The following is a 15821-nucleotide window of genomic DNA, read 5'->3' on the forward strand; positions in this document are numbered from 1 at the left end:
GATAGAGAAACGTGTACTGCAAGGACGTAGCCAGGATTTTTCATTTTTCAAAATCGAAAATTGCCAAAATCTTTCCGTTACTATGAAATTGATGAAGGTACCTCCCTTTTTTTTTTTTTTTTTTTTTTGGCTGTAGGATCTGAACCATCGGAGGTGTCATTTGGTTTAAGTCAGAACTGAATTTTGTAATGATTGCCAACACACTATTTTTGGGCCGATCCTATTCTTTCAAAGCCTTTAAAGTGCTATTGTCTTTACGAATATCTTAATTTTACAGTGAAAGTTTCGTCCAATAAGCTTCAGTATTTTGATGAAATTTTTTCTTTGCGCTCATTTTTGCTCCCAAACTAGTTTTATGATTTCATCAGATTATTAAATTGAAAACATTAAGCAACTATAATCGTTAAACATTTCAAAAAATAAATGTTGACCAATTTTTACGAAAAATCATTTACGTTCGGCTTAAATGATGTCGTTTATTTCTTCTTCGACCTTAATTAAAATCGATCGGAAATCCGGTTTGATTAAAAAGATGTGCGGTAAAAATTGCATCCAACTATTGACGTACATACATATATGCTTATAATTTCCATCATGTCTTTATAAGTCCTAAAGTTTTCCTAATTCAATGAATTTATCGGGGATAAAACACGAAACGGTGGTAGAACTAACAAGTAAAAGCGTGCTAAGTTCGGCCGGGCCGAATCTTATATACCCTGTTGGAGACCACAGTAGAAGTCTATGTGTAAAATGTCGGCCAAATCGAACAAGAATTTTGCCTTTTAGGGGCTCAAGAAGTAAAATAGGGGGAATGGTTTATATGGCGGCTGTATCAGGCTAAAGACCGATTCAGACCATATTTGACATGTATGTTGGAGGTCGTGGGAGGAGTCGTTGTACAAAATTTCAGCCAAATCGGATAATAATTACGCCCTCTTGAGGCTCAAGAAGTCAAGATCCCAGATCGGTTTATATGGCAGCTATATCAGGTTATGGACCGATTTGAAACATATTTGGCACAGTTATTGGAATCATCGTAATAAAACACCTAGTGGCAGCTATATCAGGTTATGGACCGATTTCAACCATGCTCAGTACAGTTGTTGGAAGTCGTAATAAAACGCCTTATGCAAAATTTCAGCCAAATCGGATAAAAATTGTGCCCTCTAGTGGCTCAAGAAGTCAAGACCCGTGATCGGTTTATAAGGCAACTATACCAAAACATGGACCGATACAGACCATTTACAATCCCAACCGACCTACACAAACAAGAAGTATATGTGTAAAATTTCAAGCGGCTGGCTTTACTCCTTCGAAAATTAGCGTGCTTTCGACAGACCGACGGACAGACGAACGAATATATATTTTTTATGGGGTCTTAGTCGAATATTTCGAGGAGTTACAAACAGAATGACGAAATTAGTGTTACCCCATCCTATGGTGGAGGGTATAAAAATCAGAAGCACAAAGAGATTTCTACGTTATTGCAGTTGTCAACTTTTTTCTTTCTTTGCCCACTAGTTGATGCCAAATGAGCGAGCGGCAACCATAGGTGTAATATAAATCGGAAATGTGCGCACTCCATGCACCGGTTATGCCTCACCGACCGATGATGGAAGGCTTCTGGCAAACCGAACAAAGCCAAGGTCTGGGGTTCTATTCAATCCCGGCACGGACCAGAAGCGTCCGGAGAAGGCACTCCGGGATGTGTCCCTCCCATGACGAACACGTGCACTGAGGCGGCAGCCCTTGTCGATGAAGGATTTCAATCCGGTGATTACAACCGGCTGCCATGGGATTGTATTGATTAATGTGTGGTGTCGTCCGGCTTTCCTTTTCCTCTCGGTTATTAGTCGTTTCTCGGAAAGGAATCAAGTTAAAATACAATTTGTTAGCAAAATTTTTAGCCCAAAAATATACGGAAAAAAATTTTGTAGATATTGTTCGCAGTGTGAAGAGTTCAATACAAAATTTGTTTTACATGTTTATGAGTTCACTTCATAATAGTCTCCAGCATAATGTAGTGGATATAATAGCATCGCTAGGTCATGGACGAGGAAATATAAAGATTTGATATAGCCAATCTTAGTCCTCCTATTTGAAACGTACCTTTTACTTGTAATATCAGTTTTATGTTTATTATAGTTTACAAAACAATTGCTAAATTATAAAGCGAAAAAGTCTCCTTTTTGTGATCCATTAATTTTTAATGGTAATGGAGTAATGGATATTGTAATACAAAATAATTTTTATTTAAAAAGAAAAAATATGATTATTCTTTACCCCCTACTATTTATATTGCTAAACACTAAATATTAAAAAGCTAATTTTTTCATTAATAAATACATTTGTTGATCGACCTCGAATCCATGCAAGTTGTTGGCATCGCCCTGCAGTCGCATTAGCAGGCCACCAAAAGACACATAGGCAGAAAGTCGAGAGGATGCTTCATTATGGGCCTCATCGCCTTCTATGCGGTAGATTTTACCAAACATCACATATTCAAAGCTGTCAGCTCTTGTGCCCTCCTGATCGAGTGGATTATATTCACCGGTATCTGGACAGCCGTCCTCGCGCAACGTGGTTGCCAAAACCAAACGAAATTTGTCTCCCAACTCCATGGGATACAACCAAGAGTTAATATCTAAAATCAAGTCCATTTTAAAAGATTCTGATTCGCAATGTAATCTGGAAACACGATCGAATTTTTTGCCCTCCGGGTCCATATCTTTTACATTGAAGATATCCTCAAACAAAACGCCGGCCATCGCCAAGTGATTTTATCTGTGAAAAGTGGAGGTTATCGTAGAGCATACAATTTGCTGGTATGTTAAACTAACTACTTCTTACTTTGTGGTTTGGAATTAGAAGCTTCAAAATAGTTATACTCTAAAAAATTAAAGTTTTTATATATTTTGGTAAATAAACTTGTGTCAAAGCGCGTGTCAAATACAACACGAGTTTATGAGTACCCGTTTAGTACCAATTTGTGCTGGGTAATTGTAGTCGCTGTTTGTCAAAACACACACTTAAAGAAATTTTGATTTTAGCATAATGGCTGGTACCATGACATAATTACCGGGTCGTTTACAGTTAACAGCTGAAAACAATTTTTTCCCGCAAAGTGCACTATCTGTCAACGAGTTTCGTTTGTGTATGTGTATTATAATTAAGAACCATAATATAAGAACAGTCATGTGGACCACCTCCATCAGGAGACAAAGATCCTACCAGTGCGAAGACATAACTACATGCTGTCTAAGCAATACCTTTTGGGCTGTTATCGCAGAAATCATCCAAATCATCATCTGGTGGATAGATACCCACCGCCCAGAAGCCTTAAGGTAGATCTACACGATCTAGAGCGTGAGGTTCAGCGCTACAAGAGAGAACCTCTAGATCAAGCGGGTCTGAACAACATTCATGCAGACACGGTAGCAGACGCGTTAATTGGCTACCGGGTGAATGTAGTCCTTGGAGAACGACCGCCACCCATTGCACCTGAAGAAATCGACCTCCCCCGGCAAACCAGATTAGTTCTAGCTCAATTACGTTCCGGCAGATGCAGCCGCCTCAATTCCCACAGAGCTAGGATTGATGACGACGTGCAAGATGTATGTCCCGATTGTAACAAGGGAGCGCACGATACACGTCACCTGTTTAACTGCCCGGCCAGACCCACTCGACTTAGACCCAGATCCCTGTGGACGCACCCCATCTTAGTCGCGGGTCTTGACACTCAACAGAATCAAGCAGACGAAAGATAGTACACAATAAACTGCTACAACAACAACAACAACAGTAACATTCACAAAATCAGAATTGCACTAATCACTGATTGTGACAGATAGTGCACTCAATATTTTGTCGTTGGGCAACTGCCACTACCTGTAAATTAACTATTGGGTTGCCCAAAAAGTAATTGCGGATTTTTTAAAAGAAAGTAAATGCATTTTTAATAAAACTTAGAATGAACTTTAAGGAAATATACCTTTTTTACACTTTTTTCTAAAGCAAGCTAAAAGTAACAGCTGATAACTGACGGAAGAAAGAATGCAATTACAGAGTCACAAGCTGTGAAAAAATTTGTCAACGGCGACTATATGAAAAATCCGCAATTACTTTTTGGACAACCCAATATATTCGCTTTTCGCGATATTTTTCGCCGATTACTTTTTAAGATAACAGATTTTACACAGAAAAACTCGTTGATTTCATTCAGTAGGACATTCTCTCATTACTTATCGCAAAATTTCAATAACATTGTTATTTTATCATTGTTTTTTCGTAAAGTTTTAAATTTATAATCCAGGATTCACTAATAGAAGGTTAGGTCACATGCAAAACACAAAGTGGATAGGCCCCATAAACATCATTAAGGATGTCAAATCTGACGATTGAAAATGTCATCATATAGGAGAAAACGTAAACAAAGAATGAATGTAAAAAGAGAACAAGTTGACATCCTCAATGCCAAGTACTGCCAAATATTAAAAAAAAAGTATATCGGCTGATCGCTTGGCTTAACCTTATTCAGTGAATCCTGAATATAATCGTGAAAAAGGGTATTCAACTGTGAGAAATGAACATAATGCCAGTCATAAGATAAATTGTACGATTTTGCAAAATTTTTTTCAGCTTAATTTTGCAATAAAAGGTTGGTACAATATTATATTTATATTCGCTTTTATGAAGATGTCAGATTTTAGTTTGCATTCTCTTTGTTGTTTTCTTCTTTCTCGCATACTCTATGCTTATGTACGCACACGTACACATTTTCAATCGGCAGATTCGACATCCTCAATGATGTTCATGGGGCCTATCCACTTTATGTTTTCGCAACTGACCTAACCTTCTATTGGTGAATGCTGGTAAACACCAATTAATGTCCGTCGTCAGGATTCACTAATAGAAGGTTAGGTCACTTGCGAAAACATAAAGTGGATAAGCTCCATGAACATGAACATTATGGATGTCAAATCTGCCGATTAAAAATGTCACCAAATAGGAGAAAAAGTAAACAAAGAATGAATGTAAAAAGAGAACAAGTTGACATCCTCAATGCCAAGTACTGCAAAAATTAAAAAAAAATGTGTATCGGATGATCGCTTGGCTTAGCCTTATTCAGTGAATCCTGGTCCGTCGTTGAAGCTGAGTACTCTGTTCAGTTTTTCGAGCGGAATGCTATCAAACTCCAATAAAAAAACGTCGACGAAACGTTGGCTAAAAATCGGCGGAAAAGTAGTACTCTGTTTATATTGAGGGAAATGGCAAAAACTATTATAGTGGCAACACTTGAAACTATTGCCGGCATCATTTTAGTTTATTTCATTGGTTTCAATGTTTTGTATTTCTTTATTTATTTGAAAAAAAATGTATAAAATAGAGAAAACTATAAGTGCATATAAAAAAACGTGTTTTGGTAAACAAAAGCTTTTGATTGTTGTAAAATTTCGCTAGCAAAACAATTAGAAATTTCAGCGGCTATTTCGGAAGCAGAATAGAATACCAACCCTTAGTTAACAAATTTCTATTCGATGGCGAAAGCAGCAGATTTTAACGATGTCGATTATCGCTAAAAACTTTTCATTTATAACTTTTTCGTTAAACCACTTTTCTGAACTCCACTACAGTTCTGTGTTTACCAGGATTCACTAATAGAAGGTTAGGTCACATGTAAAAACATAAAGTGGATAGGCCCCATAAACATCATTAAGGATGTCAAATCTGACGATTGAAAATGTCATCATATAGGAGAAAACGTAAACAAAGAATGAATGTAAAAAGAGAACAAGTTGACATCCTCAATGCCAAGTACTGTCAAATATTAAAAAAAAGTATATCGGCTGATCGCTTGGCTTAACTTTATTCAGTGAATCCTGTGTGTTTACAATGTTAACACAAGTGCATCCTGCATAAAACCTAGTACTGACTCCGACTTTTCACTCGAACAACTGTCAAAACGCACTACAAAAAATGGTGACAAACATAATGCGAACACATTCCGTACAAGTAGTACTGAGTTCTATGAGCAAAATAGTAGCGACATGCCGCTGCATGCATTTGCAATTCTAACTGTAAATGTAATTAAATGCTCACGAAATGGGCCGAATCAACTCTGCTTCAATACTGTTATCTTGTTGTTTGACCTTTGTTTGTGTTCAGACAATGAAAAGACTCCGTCGCATGAAGTCATTACTAGGCTTTAAGGCCAAAACAGAGTGAGGGCGTTGATCCTTGTTTTTGAGCGTTGTTTTGAAAAACGCAAGTCTTCAAAAAAGTCTCACAAATGCAACACGCAAAAGTTAAAGGATTTTCAACTTTCGGAAATCTCGTGTTTTGCAACGAGGTTTCCATACATTTTCAGTGTGAGCAAATCCACCTATTTGAGGAGATTTGCAGCAAATCTCATTCGCATTTAAATGCAGCACTGCGTTTGTAATGAACACCGATTATTAATATTGGGTTGCCAAAAAGTAATTGCGGATTTGTGACTCTGTAATTGCATTCTTTCTTCTGTCAGTTATCAGCTGTTACTTTTAGCTTGCTTTAGAAAAAATGTAAAGAATTTTGCCCGTCTTATTTTCTCATTCAAAGGGGCCTTGAAAATTTGTAGTACAATAAGTCGATGACCGTGTAGTTGGCATTATGTTTTGACATGCTACGGTTTAATTTAGGTAAGGCCGCAATGTGTCAAATTATCTTATTGTCAAATGTAATCAAGTACTTTTCACAGTGCCGTTAGGTGGTCTGCAATTAATTGCAAGTAAATTTATAAATTTATATTGTTTGCACTCAAACTCCAGTTAAGCGCAAGATTTTTCTATTCTTTAAGGTTTTTGCCCAGCTATTATTGCACACCGTCTGGCTTGGCAGGCGTTTTATTTTAATATGCCCCTACCACCCAGCCATTCAAGAACATTCATGTTGTGATTTGCTTGTACAACCATTGCGGTCCTAAGCATTAGCAGCTGTCTAATATGGACACGGGGTTGATTTGAAGGTAAGTCTGGCTTTTTTATACCACAGAGGGTGGCAGACTAATTTAGTTGTTATGCTATTGCCAATTGGGGAATATGCCTATTCCATTCAGTTTCCTTTATATATTTTGCCTTCTCACGTTAGTTAATATAATTTTATTGCGTTTGTTTATAATTAAGTAAACTTAGCTTAAAATACTTGCCCATTGAGAGGCTAGCGCTTACAATTTGTATTTTTTGCATGAAAAGTAATACAAAAACTCCCTACAACAAAAGACTCGTGCCACAAACCTTTCTGATGAGTGTCTGCTTGTTACTTAAGTCATCAGTATAACCACATACATACCCATCCCCATCCCATCCCCTTACTAAAACAAAGTTTTCGCATGATTTGCACCGACAACTCATATGCCTAGCTTGTATGCATGCCTGATGACAAGCACTCAGTAGCTCCTTCTGTTCTATTTTGAGGTTGATTCTTGTCATCGATTGATTATGAAAACTGTTCTATTTATAAACATGGAGGCTCTATAGAGGCCTTTTAAGATAATCATCACTAATTACATTGAACCAGTTACTAAGGTGGGGGTTTATTCGAGCGCATTAAATAGTGGGCCAGCCAGCCAGCCAGCCAGTAGTTTCAGTTTTTATGCATTTACCACGGACTGAAGGCTTATTTTTCCCTACGACTATATGGCCGCGTGTGGTGGTAGGCCGCGGCGTTTGAAGGGTGTGCTCTTTATGAGTAAGTGTGGAGTTCAATGTTAGTGGGTATACAAACACTATGATGGCTGTTGGGCTGTGCGGTTGTAAACATCTGCTATGCATGTGTTCGAGGGGTAGTAGTGTGCCACCGCATCATGCTGACTGTGTCGTCTGATTTACTGGGCATTGCTGTTGTTGTTGCATGTTACTTTGCCGGCACCAGCATGTACGCCATACATTGGGATGATATTCGGCTAAAGAATGTTTTAGAAATCGTCGCCAGGTCATGTTTTTTAGATGTTGAAAGTTCAATCATCAAGAACCTACTACAAACTGCAGTACACTACCCCCCTTAAGCGTTTCATTCGACCAATCGATCAGAGTACTTTGTTTCACAATTTCTCCAGCCATGTTTGCTAAGTTTCAATGTATTTGTGTTTTTGTGCGCTGTTCTTCGGCGCTGTCTGCTGCTTCATTTCAAATTCGTTCAATTGTACGAATATATGCCATATGCCATATGTAAATAGGGGCCATAATAAAATCAGTTTCGACACAGTCGCTGTTGCTTTTTTTTTTGTCGAAATGGTTCTTCAATTCAAATGAAAAAGACGAGAACAGTTCAAAAAGCGACTTGGAATAATGCAGACACCAGCAAAAGTGTATGAGGCGATAAAGAAAACCCAATTAAGACGTGGAAAATCAGTGGAATAAAATCGTTATTGTTCGTTCGTTCTTTGTCTTATCATTGCAAACTGTGATAACGTCTCTGGGTTGTTATCGTGCCGTTATCTAGAATTGTGCATGGATACACACATACAAGCAATCACACACATATGCCCCTGGATTTGATACACCCGCAGTGCGCGCGCGTCCTCCATAGCTGGGAAAACACACACGTCTTCTTATCTATAAACAAAAGACTAAGGAAGCAAACTTGTTACCTTGTAAGCGCGCTGAAGCACCGATAATGATTCAAAACACCAAAAATAAATGGAACACTCAATCAAAAGCATTTGAAATTGTTTTTTCCAACTTCGTAGAATGAGCTATCTGTCGACACTGGGTCTTGTTGACACAACTGCTTTGAAATTTTTCAAAATAGAAGACAAAACACAAAGACTAGATAAAAGTTCACCTATGCACATACTGTGCATGAAGAATTCAAGTACTGGAGGAAGTAAATACAATAGATTTGGCCCATTCTCGGTGATACGATCAAAGTAACTGGTTCGCAATTCGGCTAACGAAAAACACTAATTTTAAGGAAGCTCTTGCACTAACTACTCGCCTCTGTTCTAATGGCGGCATTTTCTTTTGCAGCTATTTTGAAGCTTTTAACAAAACGTATAAAATGTATAACTAAGATGGTGTTGGTTCATTATTAAAAATCGAAAACGATTAGTGTTGAAATATTTCTTACAAATTTCACTACAATTGGACGCCTATATATTCACTGGGTGGAGGTGGTTGACTAGAAGCTAGAACTAAACAATAACCTATTGGCAATTCTAAAAATGGTTCGCAGCCGTCGTTCAATATCAAAGGAGGATGCTTCTTCGGTGCTGGCTGATAGCGGAATATCGCTTTCTTCGCCGCCCGCGAATCAGAAACGGTTTCCCCATCTTAATGAGGACGAGGAGCAAGCTATTTTGGATGAACTCTGTGTAACCGATGACGACAGTGGATCCGATTTAATAGAATTGGACAATGTTGAAAAGGTGGTTATCAGCGACAATGACGAGAGCCAGCCAGAGTTCGAGTACAAAGATGCAGCTTATTCTGAGAGGGAGGATAGCAGTTGCAAAAGTGTGACCGGTGAGCCATCTAGTAAGCGCCCCCGAAAGAGTTACACTTGTGATGTCTGCCTGAAGGAATTCAGAGGCAAATCAGACCTCACCAGGCACAAATTCATACATACTGCTGAGAGGCCGTACAAATGTGAATTGTGCGGCAATTGCTATCGCCAGGAAGTTAACCTAAAGAACCACATAACATCGGCCCACAAGAAGATCAAGGAGTTTGCTTGCAGGGAGTGTCCAAAAACATTCGCCCTAAAGGAAAGACTTCGATTACATATGCGTGTGCACACGGGTGAGAAGCCCTACGAATGTAAGCAGTGCGATAAACGCTTCGCAAGAGGCGGTCAGGTAGGAATCCATATTCAATCTACAATCAAGTCCGCAATGGCATTTTAATACATATTTCAATTGCAGTTGAACCAGCACATGGTGAGCCATCATCAGGACGCCCCCAAGCAGTTCAAATGTGAGAAATGTTCGTCGCGTTTTTCGACTCCGGCAAACTTGAAAGCTCATATGCAGGGACACGAGGAGACCCCGGATTGCTTTTGTGAAATATGCAGAGAGCATTTTGCAAACGATGTCTTGCTGAAGGCGCACACCTACAAAATGCACTACAAACTAAAGCAAATGGATTGCGAGATATGCCAAAGACCCATTGAGGAAAATGATTTGGTGGAGCATATGAAAATACATTCAAATACGAAAACACACGTATGCGAGATCTGCAATTCGGTGTTTATGCAAAAGTCGCAGTACAATGTGCATATGCGAATGCATACCGGTGAAAGACCGTTCCAGTGCAGGGTTAGTAAAGCAACAGCTAGGCTAAAAACATTCTCATTCTCGGTGGGCTCAGTAAATGTCCCTTGTCTTTGTCTTTTTCAGATCTGTTGCCAGACATTTGCTCACTCGAGTGTCCTAAAGTTACATGTGCGAAAGCATACTGGCGAAAAGCCCTTCAATTGTTTGCTGTGCAAAGATGACGAGGTGGCGTTCTCGCAGTTGGCTCACTTAAAGACGCACATGAAGAAGATACACAAGCAGCTAAAGCCCTATATGTGTGAGGGTTGTCAGGATTTCTTCAAAGTTAAGCTGGAGCTGGATGTCCATCAACGTGAGTGCAAGAAGTGCAGCGTCAGTGTTGAGCAACAGCAAATTCAACATAATGAGACACAAACTCTGTCACATATTCGATTTCTGATGGCCATATTGCTGAAGAAAATATCTTCTGAGCAAAAACTGCAACAGTTGGGATTTGAGAAACGTCTAATCGATAATGTTGTAATAGCCGCCCTAAAATTGGCGAAGCGAAAAGCCTCCGAAGATCTCAAGCTATCTCATTTGGAACGAATGCGCATGAATGTCGAAGAATTCCTCAACTGGATTGTACCCCCAAATGTGATGGAGAAGTTCAAGGAAGAAAAACTAGAAACAGAGAATATTTTGGAAAAAATTGTCTCCATGTACATGAAACAAAAGTGAAACAATCGATCATGTGTAGTACACAAACAGTTCGAAACATAAGAAGGTGCCATCATTAAATAAGCCTCTAAACTACCGTCTAATATTTAGATTTTTTTTTTAAGAATTGCATCTTGCCATTTATTTTAAATTAACCAACAACATAATGTCCAATCCAAAGAATTAGTTTAACGCCTACCCTACACTGAATTCCCAAAGATTTTACATAACTTTTTATTGATTTATAGTTTTAATGGAACGTACCACTATTAATTTCTTACTACTACCAAATGAACATTTGAAATGTTTGCGTTTTGTATTTAAGCAAAAGCTAGTCAAGCTTTCTTTTCTTGCCACTCTTGAATTACTATATAATCTAATTACTTCATACACATACTGTATACTACATATAAGTCTATATACCAAATATGAGAATTTCAACCAAAAAGAAAAATGTCAAATACACATACATTTGTAATTTACAAATGAATTTATATACACCGAATAATGTGTAAATTTCAATTATTCAAAGTGCACCCAGAACGTTGTCATTGGCTTCATCAATGTGTCGCAAAGAACAATTGAAACAATTTGAGATTTCGAACGGCAGTATTACGGCAATGGATACATTGCCTTCAAACGTGTCTTCAATATGGTGAAAAATACTTTACTTTCTGACTTAATAAGGTACAAAGTAATGGCTTTCGAAATGGCTATCCAGTTGTTGGATGGATTCAAACCCAATATTTAGATTGCCATGAGGAGGAATATTTCCGAAATAATTAAAGTTGAACCAGAAATTCTCTCGTACAAGTTTGACCACAAGTTCTATTGTATAAGGCGCTGCTCCGCAACACCATTTTCGCCAGTGAGAAAAAATTAAAATCTTCAAAATGGATACCTGAATTTCAATGCCCCTGGACTTTTGCCAATGACAATAGCTCTTAGAGGAATTGCATAAGAAAAACCTGTCGCTCGTGCGAGGATGACTCACCTACAGGAGCTGGACGTGGATCCCCACCTCCACATGAAAATGTGGCTACACAATACTACACAATTGATATATTTATCTGTCCACCAGACCACTCTCGAAGTACCTAATTTAGCCAAAGTATTACTTTACAAATGTAAAAAAAAAACTTAAAAAAATCCAAGTTGAAACCTTTTGGGAACCTTTATAACTTCATTTTTCCATTTTATGGTCATTTTTCCAAAAAAAGTAATCAAATGTTTAGCCAAAATAAAACAGTTGAGGCAAAACTGCTGCTTTCGAAAATTCGAAATTCCCTCTTCCACATTTTTCCTCGCCCCATTAAATCCGATTTGGGCTGATAGTGTTCTTTTTCACACAGATGTAATCCGGACAAAAGTACGGATGAGCCGAATATATGTATGTACGCATAAGAGAAGAGCAGCAAGCCACCTTAACAATAAGTGCACATGGTAGACATGCAGCGAATGGCAAGCTCGCACCTTATATCAGCAATCGTTGTTGAAGGTTACTACTTTCAGAGACCAGACCAGAGAGAAAAAATTTGGGAGAAGGAATTTCGAATTTTCGAAAGGAGTTAATGTGGATGAATCAACCCTTGTTCTTGCTCTTGGAGCAGAAATACTTTAGTGAGTAGTATAGAGGTTTGTTTCTAATTCGTCATCATGAAAGTTCTGGTTGTCTGCCTGATACTCTGCTTTATCTGCAGGTCTTCTTTTATGGAGCTTAAACTTGAGGATCTAATCGAATTTCCGGGCGGCGATGGCTTTCCTGTGTTGGTTGCGACGGCTGCTGGACATAGCGCTGCCGAAAATGCGACTTAAGGATTTACTCTTACTCCTGTGTAGTAAATGCTGCCAAACGTGGTACCAAGTAGTTTTAAATAATTGATGGTCTTATGTGCAATGTTGGTAATTTTCCCACGATCAAACTTTCTATAGCGAACCTACAAAATTTGTACATGTTTGTGATGATAAAGTGAAACATATTTTCCGTACATAATAAATTGTTCTTAAATACAATAGTAAGAAACAAGTTATGGTTCATTTCGAACCAAAATTGAACTGAATATTGAGACCATAGTATTTCAGCGCACTTTAGGGGCTGAAACAAATATAAGTAAGTCTGTCACTTTTGGCGAGACGGAGACTAGCAGCACGTACGTCAATGATAAAAGCAATTCTAATCCAAAAATGAAAAAGCAAGTGCAAAAAAACCACGGAGTATATCTATGCCGATCAAAAAAACTTGATATCTCATTCCTTTGCTTGCTTTGGCCTCATACGGCACTCATCTGAGTGGTGTTTATTTGCAAACAACACACGATTTCCGTCGATCAAATTGAAAATCGTATCCACAGAACGATTATAAAAATGTTCGCGCATCTCTCACTCTATTGTATTTGTGCGTGTGTTTCTAGCTAACTTTGTTTTTATGTGGCATGCGGTACAGACAATTGCTTTGGCCAATTTTTGGGTCTCATGCAGTTCTCTAGTACGCATGCACCACTTATTGCACCAACATCATTCCATGCTTCTCTCCCACACAATTATATTTTCATTTTGATTTGATTCAAGAAAACACGTGGTTAAAGGCTAAGAAAACATCTAAAGTGTGAAAAGTAGGGAAAATGTTTATAATTTTCAAAAATTCACACTATAAAGTTTTATATAGTGTGAATTTGAGGAGTGCAAAACAGAAAAATTCCCGTTATAAAAATATAAATGGAAGAATTAAATACATGCGAAACGTGCCCGAAGATGGAGAACATTGTTAAAATAAAATGAGGTATTTTTGTATGTATGTAAAATTGTGTTGGAATATGTATTTACCCATGCAAAAATTAGGCTTCCTAATATTAATTGACAGAATCACCACTACATTAACAGCACCCCTTCATGTGGATCAATACTTCGAGATATTATTCGCGAAATGCTAAGTTTTGTATCCATTGCGACCGATTTAAATATAAAAATAATTTCGTCATTATACACTTAACAGAGATGGTGCCTACAATTTTGTCCCTTTGCTGATATGCCAACTTCCTGCAAACTTTGGTTGAACCCATACACTTCGTTTAACAAAGAGAGCAGTAAAACAAAAGGCAATCACGGTTGATTTACACAACAATGTATAAATTAAAAAATTTTCTTAACCAATGAGATCCATAGTTGTACCCTCTCCGCTTGTAATACTATTTTGTTGTTGTTTTTAATAAAAAAAATCCGTAAATAACAAACTCAAGGAAAAACTGGTTTATTTATGAGGAAAATATCAATTATTCCTTTAATTAAAAGTGCTTGGTTCATTGATTTGATAACCGCTTTAATTAAATTATTTAGCTTGCCATAAATGCAAATTGCAATATCGTTTATTAATAATACAGAGTTGTTTACGGGACCGGTTTCAGCGAAATATACAAATGTCCTAACTAAATCAAGATTATACTGCCCGACTTTTTCTTATAGGTGTGAGGTACTATATCGTCCCCTAACCGCCAAAATCAAAAGTTCACAGAAGAAAGTTTTTATTTAAAAAATCATAGCATATCTTGGATTGAAACATGATTTTTACATATGTTTCACTTCTTGGGCAGATGCATATGATGGTAACAAAAGGTTGTGCATTTAAATAGAGATAACGGTATTTTTGGCACTTCTTCTCACATCTTTTTCGCTGTCACATATATGACCTCGTTTTAAGTAGTGTAGAGTTAAGTGCAATCAATACCATTGTTTGAAAGTAAGCTGGAGGTCTCACTTTAAATTCGATTTAAATGCATTTTGGAACAGAGAGTCGTATTGGACACCCACACATTTATGCCAACTTTCATCCATATTTTAATATAGCTGTCGTATAGACCGATCTCCCGATTTAGGGTCTGAAGCTTTTAAAAACCGTATTTATTATCCGATTCCTCTGAATTTTGGAACAGTGAATTGTATAAAGCCTCGTGACATCCGTACCGAATATGGTCCAAAACAGATAATATTTGGATATAGCTGTCATATAGACCGATCTCCCAATTTATGGCCTTGGGCCCAGAATAGGCGCATTTGTTATCCGATTTCGCTGAAATTTTGAACAGAAATTTGTGTTAGAGTCCTCAATACACTTTCTAAATATGGTACAGATCGGACTTTCTTTTATATATCTGCCGTACAGAACGATCAGCGATTAAAAGTAAAAAGAATGGGCCCAAATTGTACTTAATACCCGAAATCAACGAAATTTAAAACTGTGAATTGTTTTTGAAGCCTCAAAACCCTTGCCCGATACAATCTAAATCGGAACGTATTATGTTATAGATGTACAAATGTATAAAGATTTCTCGAATGAAATTTTTGCTTTTTAAATATTGCTTTTTTTTTATCGAATTGAAGCCTGACCGATGTTAAAGTGTTTTTACTTACTGGGCCGCTCCGTAATATTCTCCCACAGTCGTTTAATTTAAATCCTATATTTTCCAATCGACCATAATTCCGTCTAAGGATGATTCTTTGGGTGCCTCCAAATTTGGATATGACCTTTGTACTTTGTCCCGGATGAAAAATATGGGTTTATTGGTGACCACTGTACATGCAAAGACCTTAAATGTGGTTCCATTACTGTCCCGGTCGGCCAATATTTCTCTTTGGCGGTTTTCTCAAGGGTGGTGCGCCCCTCAGATACTTAGCCCTACTTTTGAACAACCGATTTCTACTCTACCTTCAAATATAAAACGTTTCATTATGATAACTTACATATTACATATTATTTTCGGCACCACCCGACTTTTCCCCTTCCTTAGTTGATGCATCACAAAAACGAGATTGAAGTGTTTTTATTATAGTCCATGCAGGAGAAATATGAAATTAATAGTAAAATATTTCCTTGTCAAAT

General features: G+C 37.7%; 4 protein-coding genes across 9 annotated transcripts in view; 2 read left to right on the forward strand and 2 right to left on the reverse strand.

Moving 5' to 3' along the window:
• LOC106096184 (endocuticle structural glycoprotein SgAbd-9) overlaps positions 1–4354 on the reverse strand; it is a 54517-nt gene extending 50163 nt beyond the window's left edge. Inside the window, exon 1 of the mRNA XM_059362784.1 lies at positions 4344–4354. The gene's annotated coding sequence lies outside the window, so the exon portion shown is untranslated. The remainder of the gene's footprint in view (positions 1–4343) is intronic.
• On the reverse strand, positions 2229–2968 carry LOC106096153 (DNA-directed RNA polymerases I, II, and III subunit RPABC3). Its single transcript, XM_013263740.2, has 2 exons — positions 2851–2968; positions 2229–2784 (listed from the first exon to the last, which is right to left on the reverse strand). Exon 2 carries the CDS (start codon positions 2766–2768, stop codon positions 2316–2318), a length of 453 nt encoding a protein of 150 aa, XP_013119194.1. The 5' UTR covers positions 2769–2784; positions 2851–2968; the 3' UTR covers positions 2229–2315.
• Positions 4355–6913: 2559 nt separating the features above from the next.
• On the forward strand, positions 6914–11460 carry LOC106096159 (zinc finger protein 420). Of its 2 annotated transcripts, none has more exons than XM_013263753.2 (4): positions 6914–7003; positions 9006–9832; positions 9899–10291; positions 10373–11460. In XM_013263753.2, exons 2-4 carry the CDS (start codon positions 9200–9202, stop codon positions 10967–10969), a joined length of 1623 nt encoding a protein of 540 aa, XP_013119207.2. In that variant the 5' UTR covers positions 6914–7003; positions 9006–9199; the 3' UTR covers positions 10970–11460. The 2 variants fall into 2 exon arrangements, with proteins under 2 accessions (XP_013119207.2, XP_013119208.2); XM_013263754.2 differs by having other exon boundaries at positions 9088–9832.
• Positions 6915–15821, forward strand: part of LOC106096158 (cyclic AMP response element-binding protein A) — a 326488-nt gene continuing 317581 nt past the window's right edge. For 3 of the 5 annotated variants that reach the window (XM_059361267.1, XM_013263750.2, XM_013263751.2), the window contains exon 1: positions 6915–7003. The gene's annotated coding sequence lies outside the window, so the exon portion shown is untranslated. The remainder of the gene's footprint in view (positions 7004–15821) is intronic. The other 2 variants (XM_059361268.1, XM_013263749.2) reach the window with 1 other exon arrangement.

Source organism: Stomoxys calcitrans, chromosome 1 (genome assembly GCF_963082655.1).
Source record: "Stomoxys calcitrans chromosome 1, idStoCalc2.1, whole genome shotgun sequence".
In the NCBI taxonomy this organism is placed as follows: domain Eukaryota; kingdom Metazoa; phylum Arthropoda; class Insecta; order Diptera; family Muscidae; genus Stomoxys; species Stomoxys calcitrans.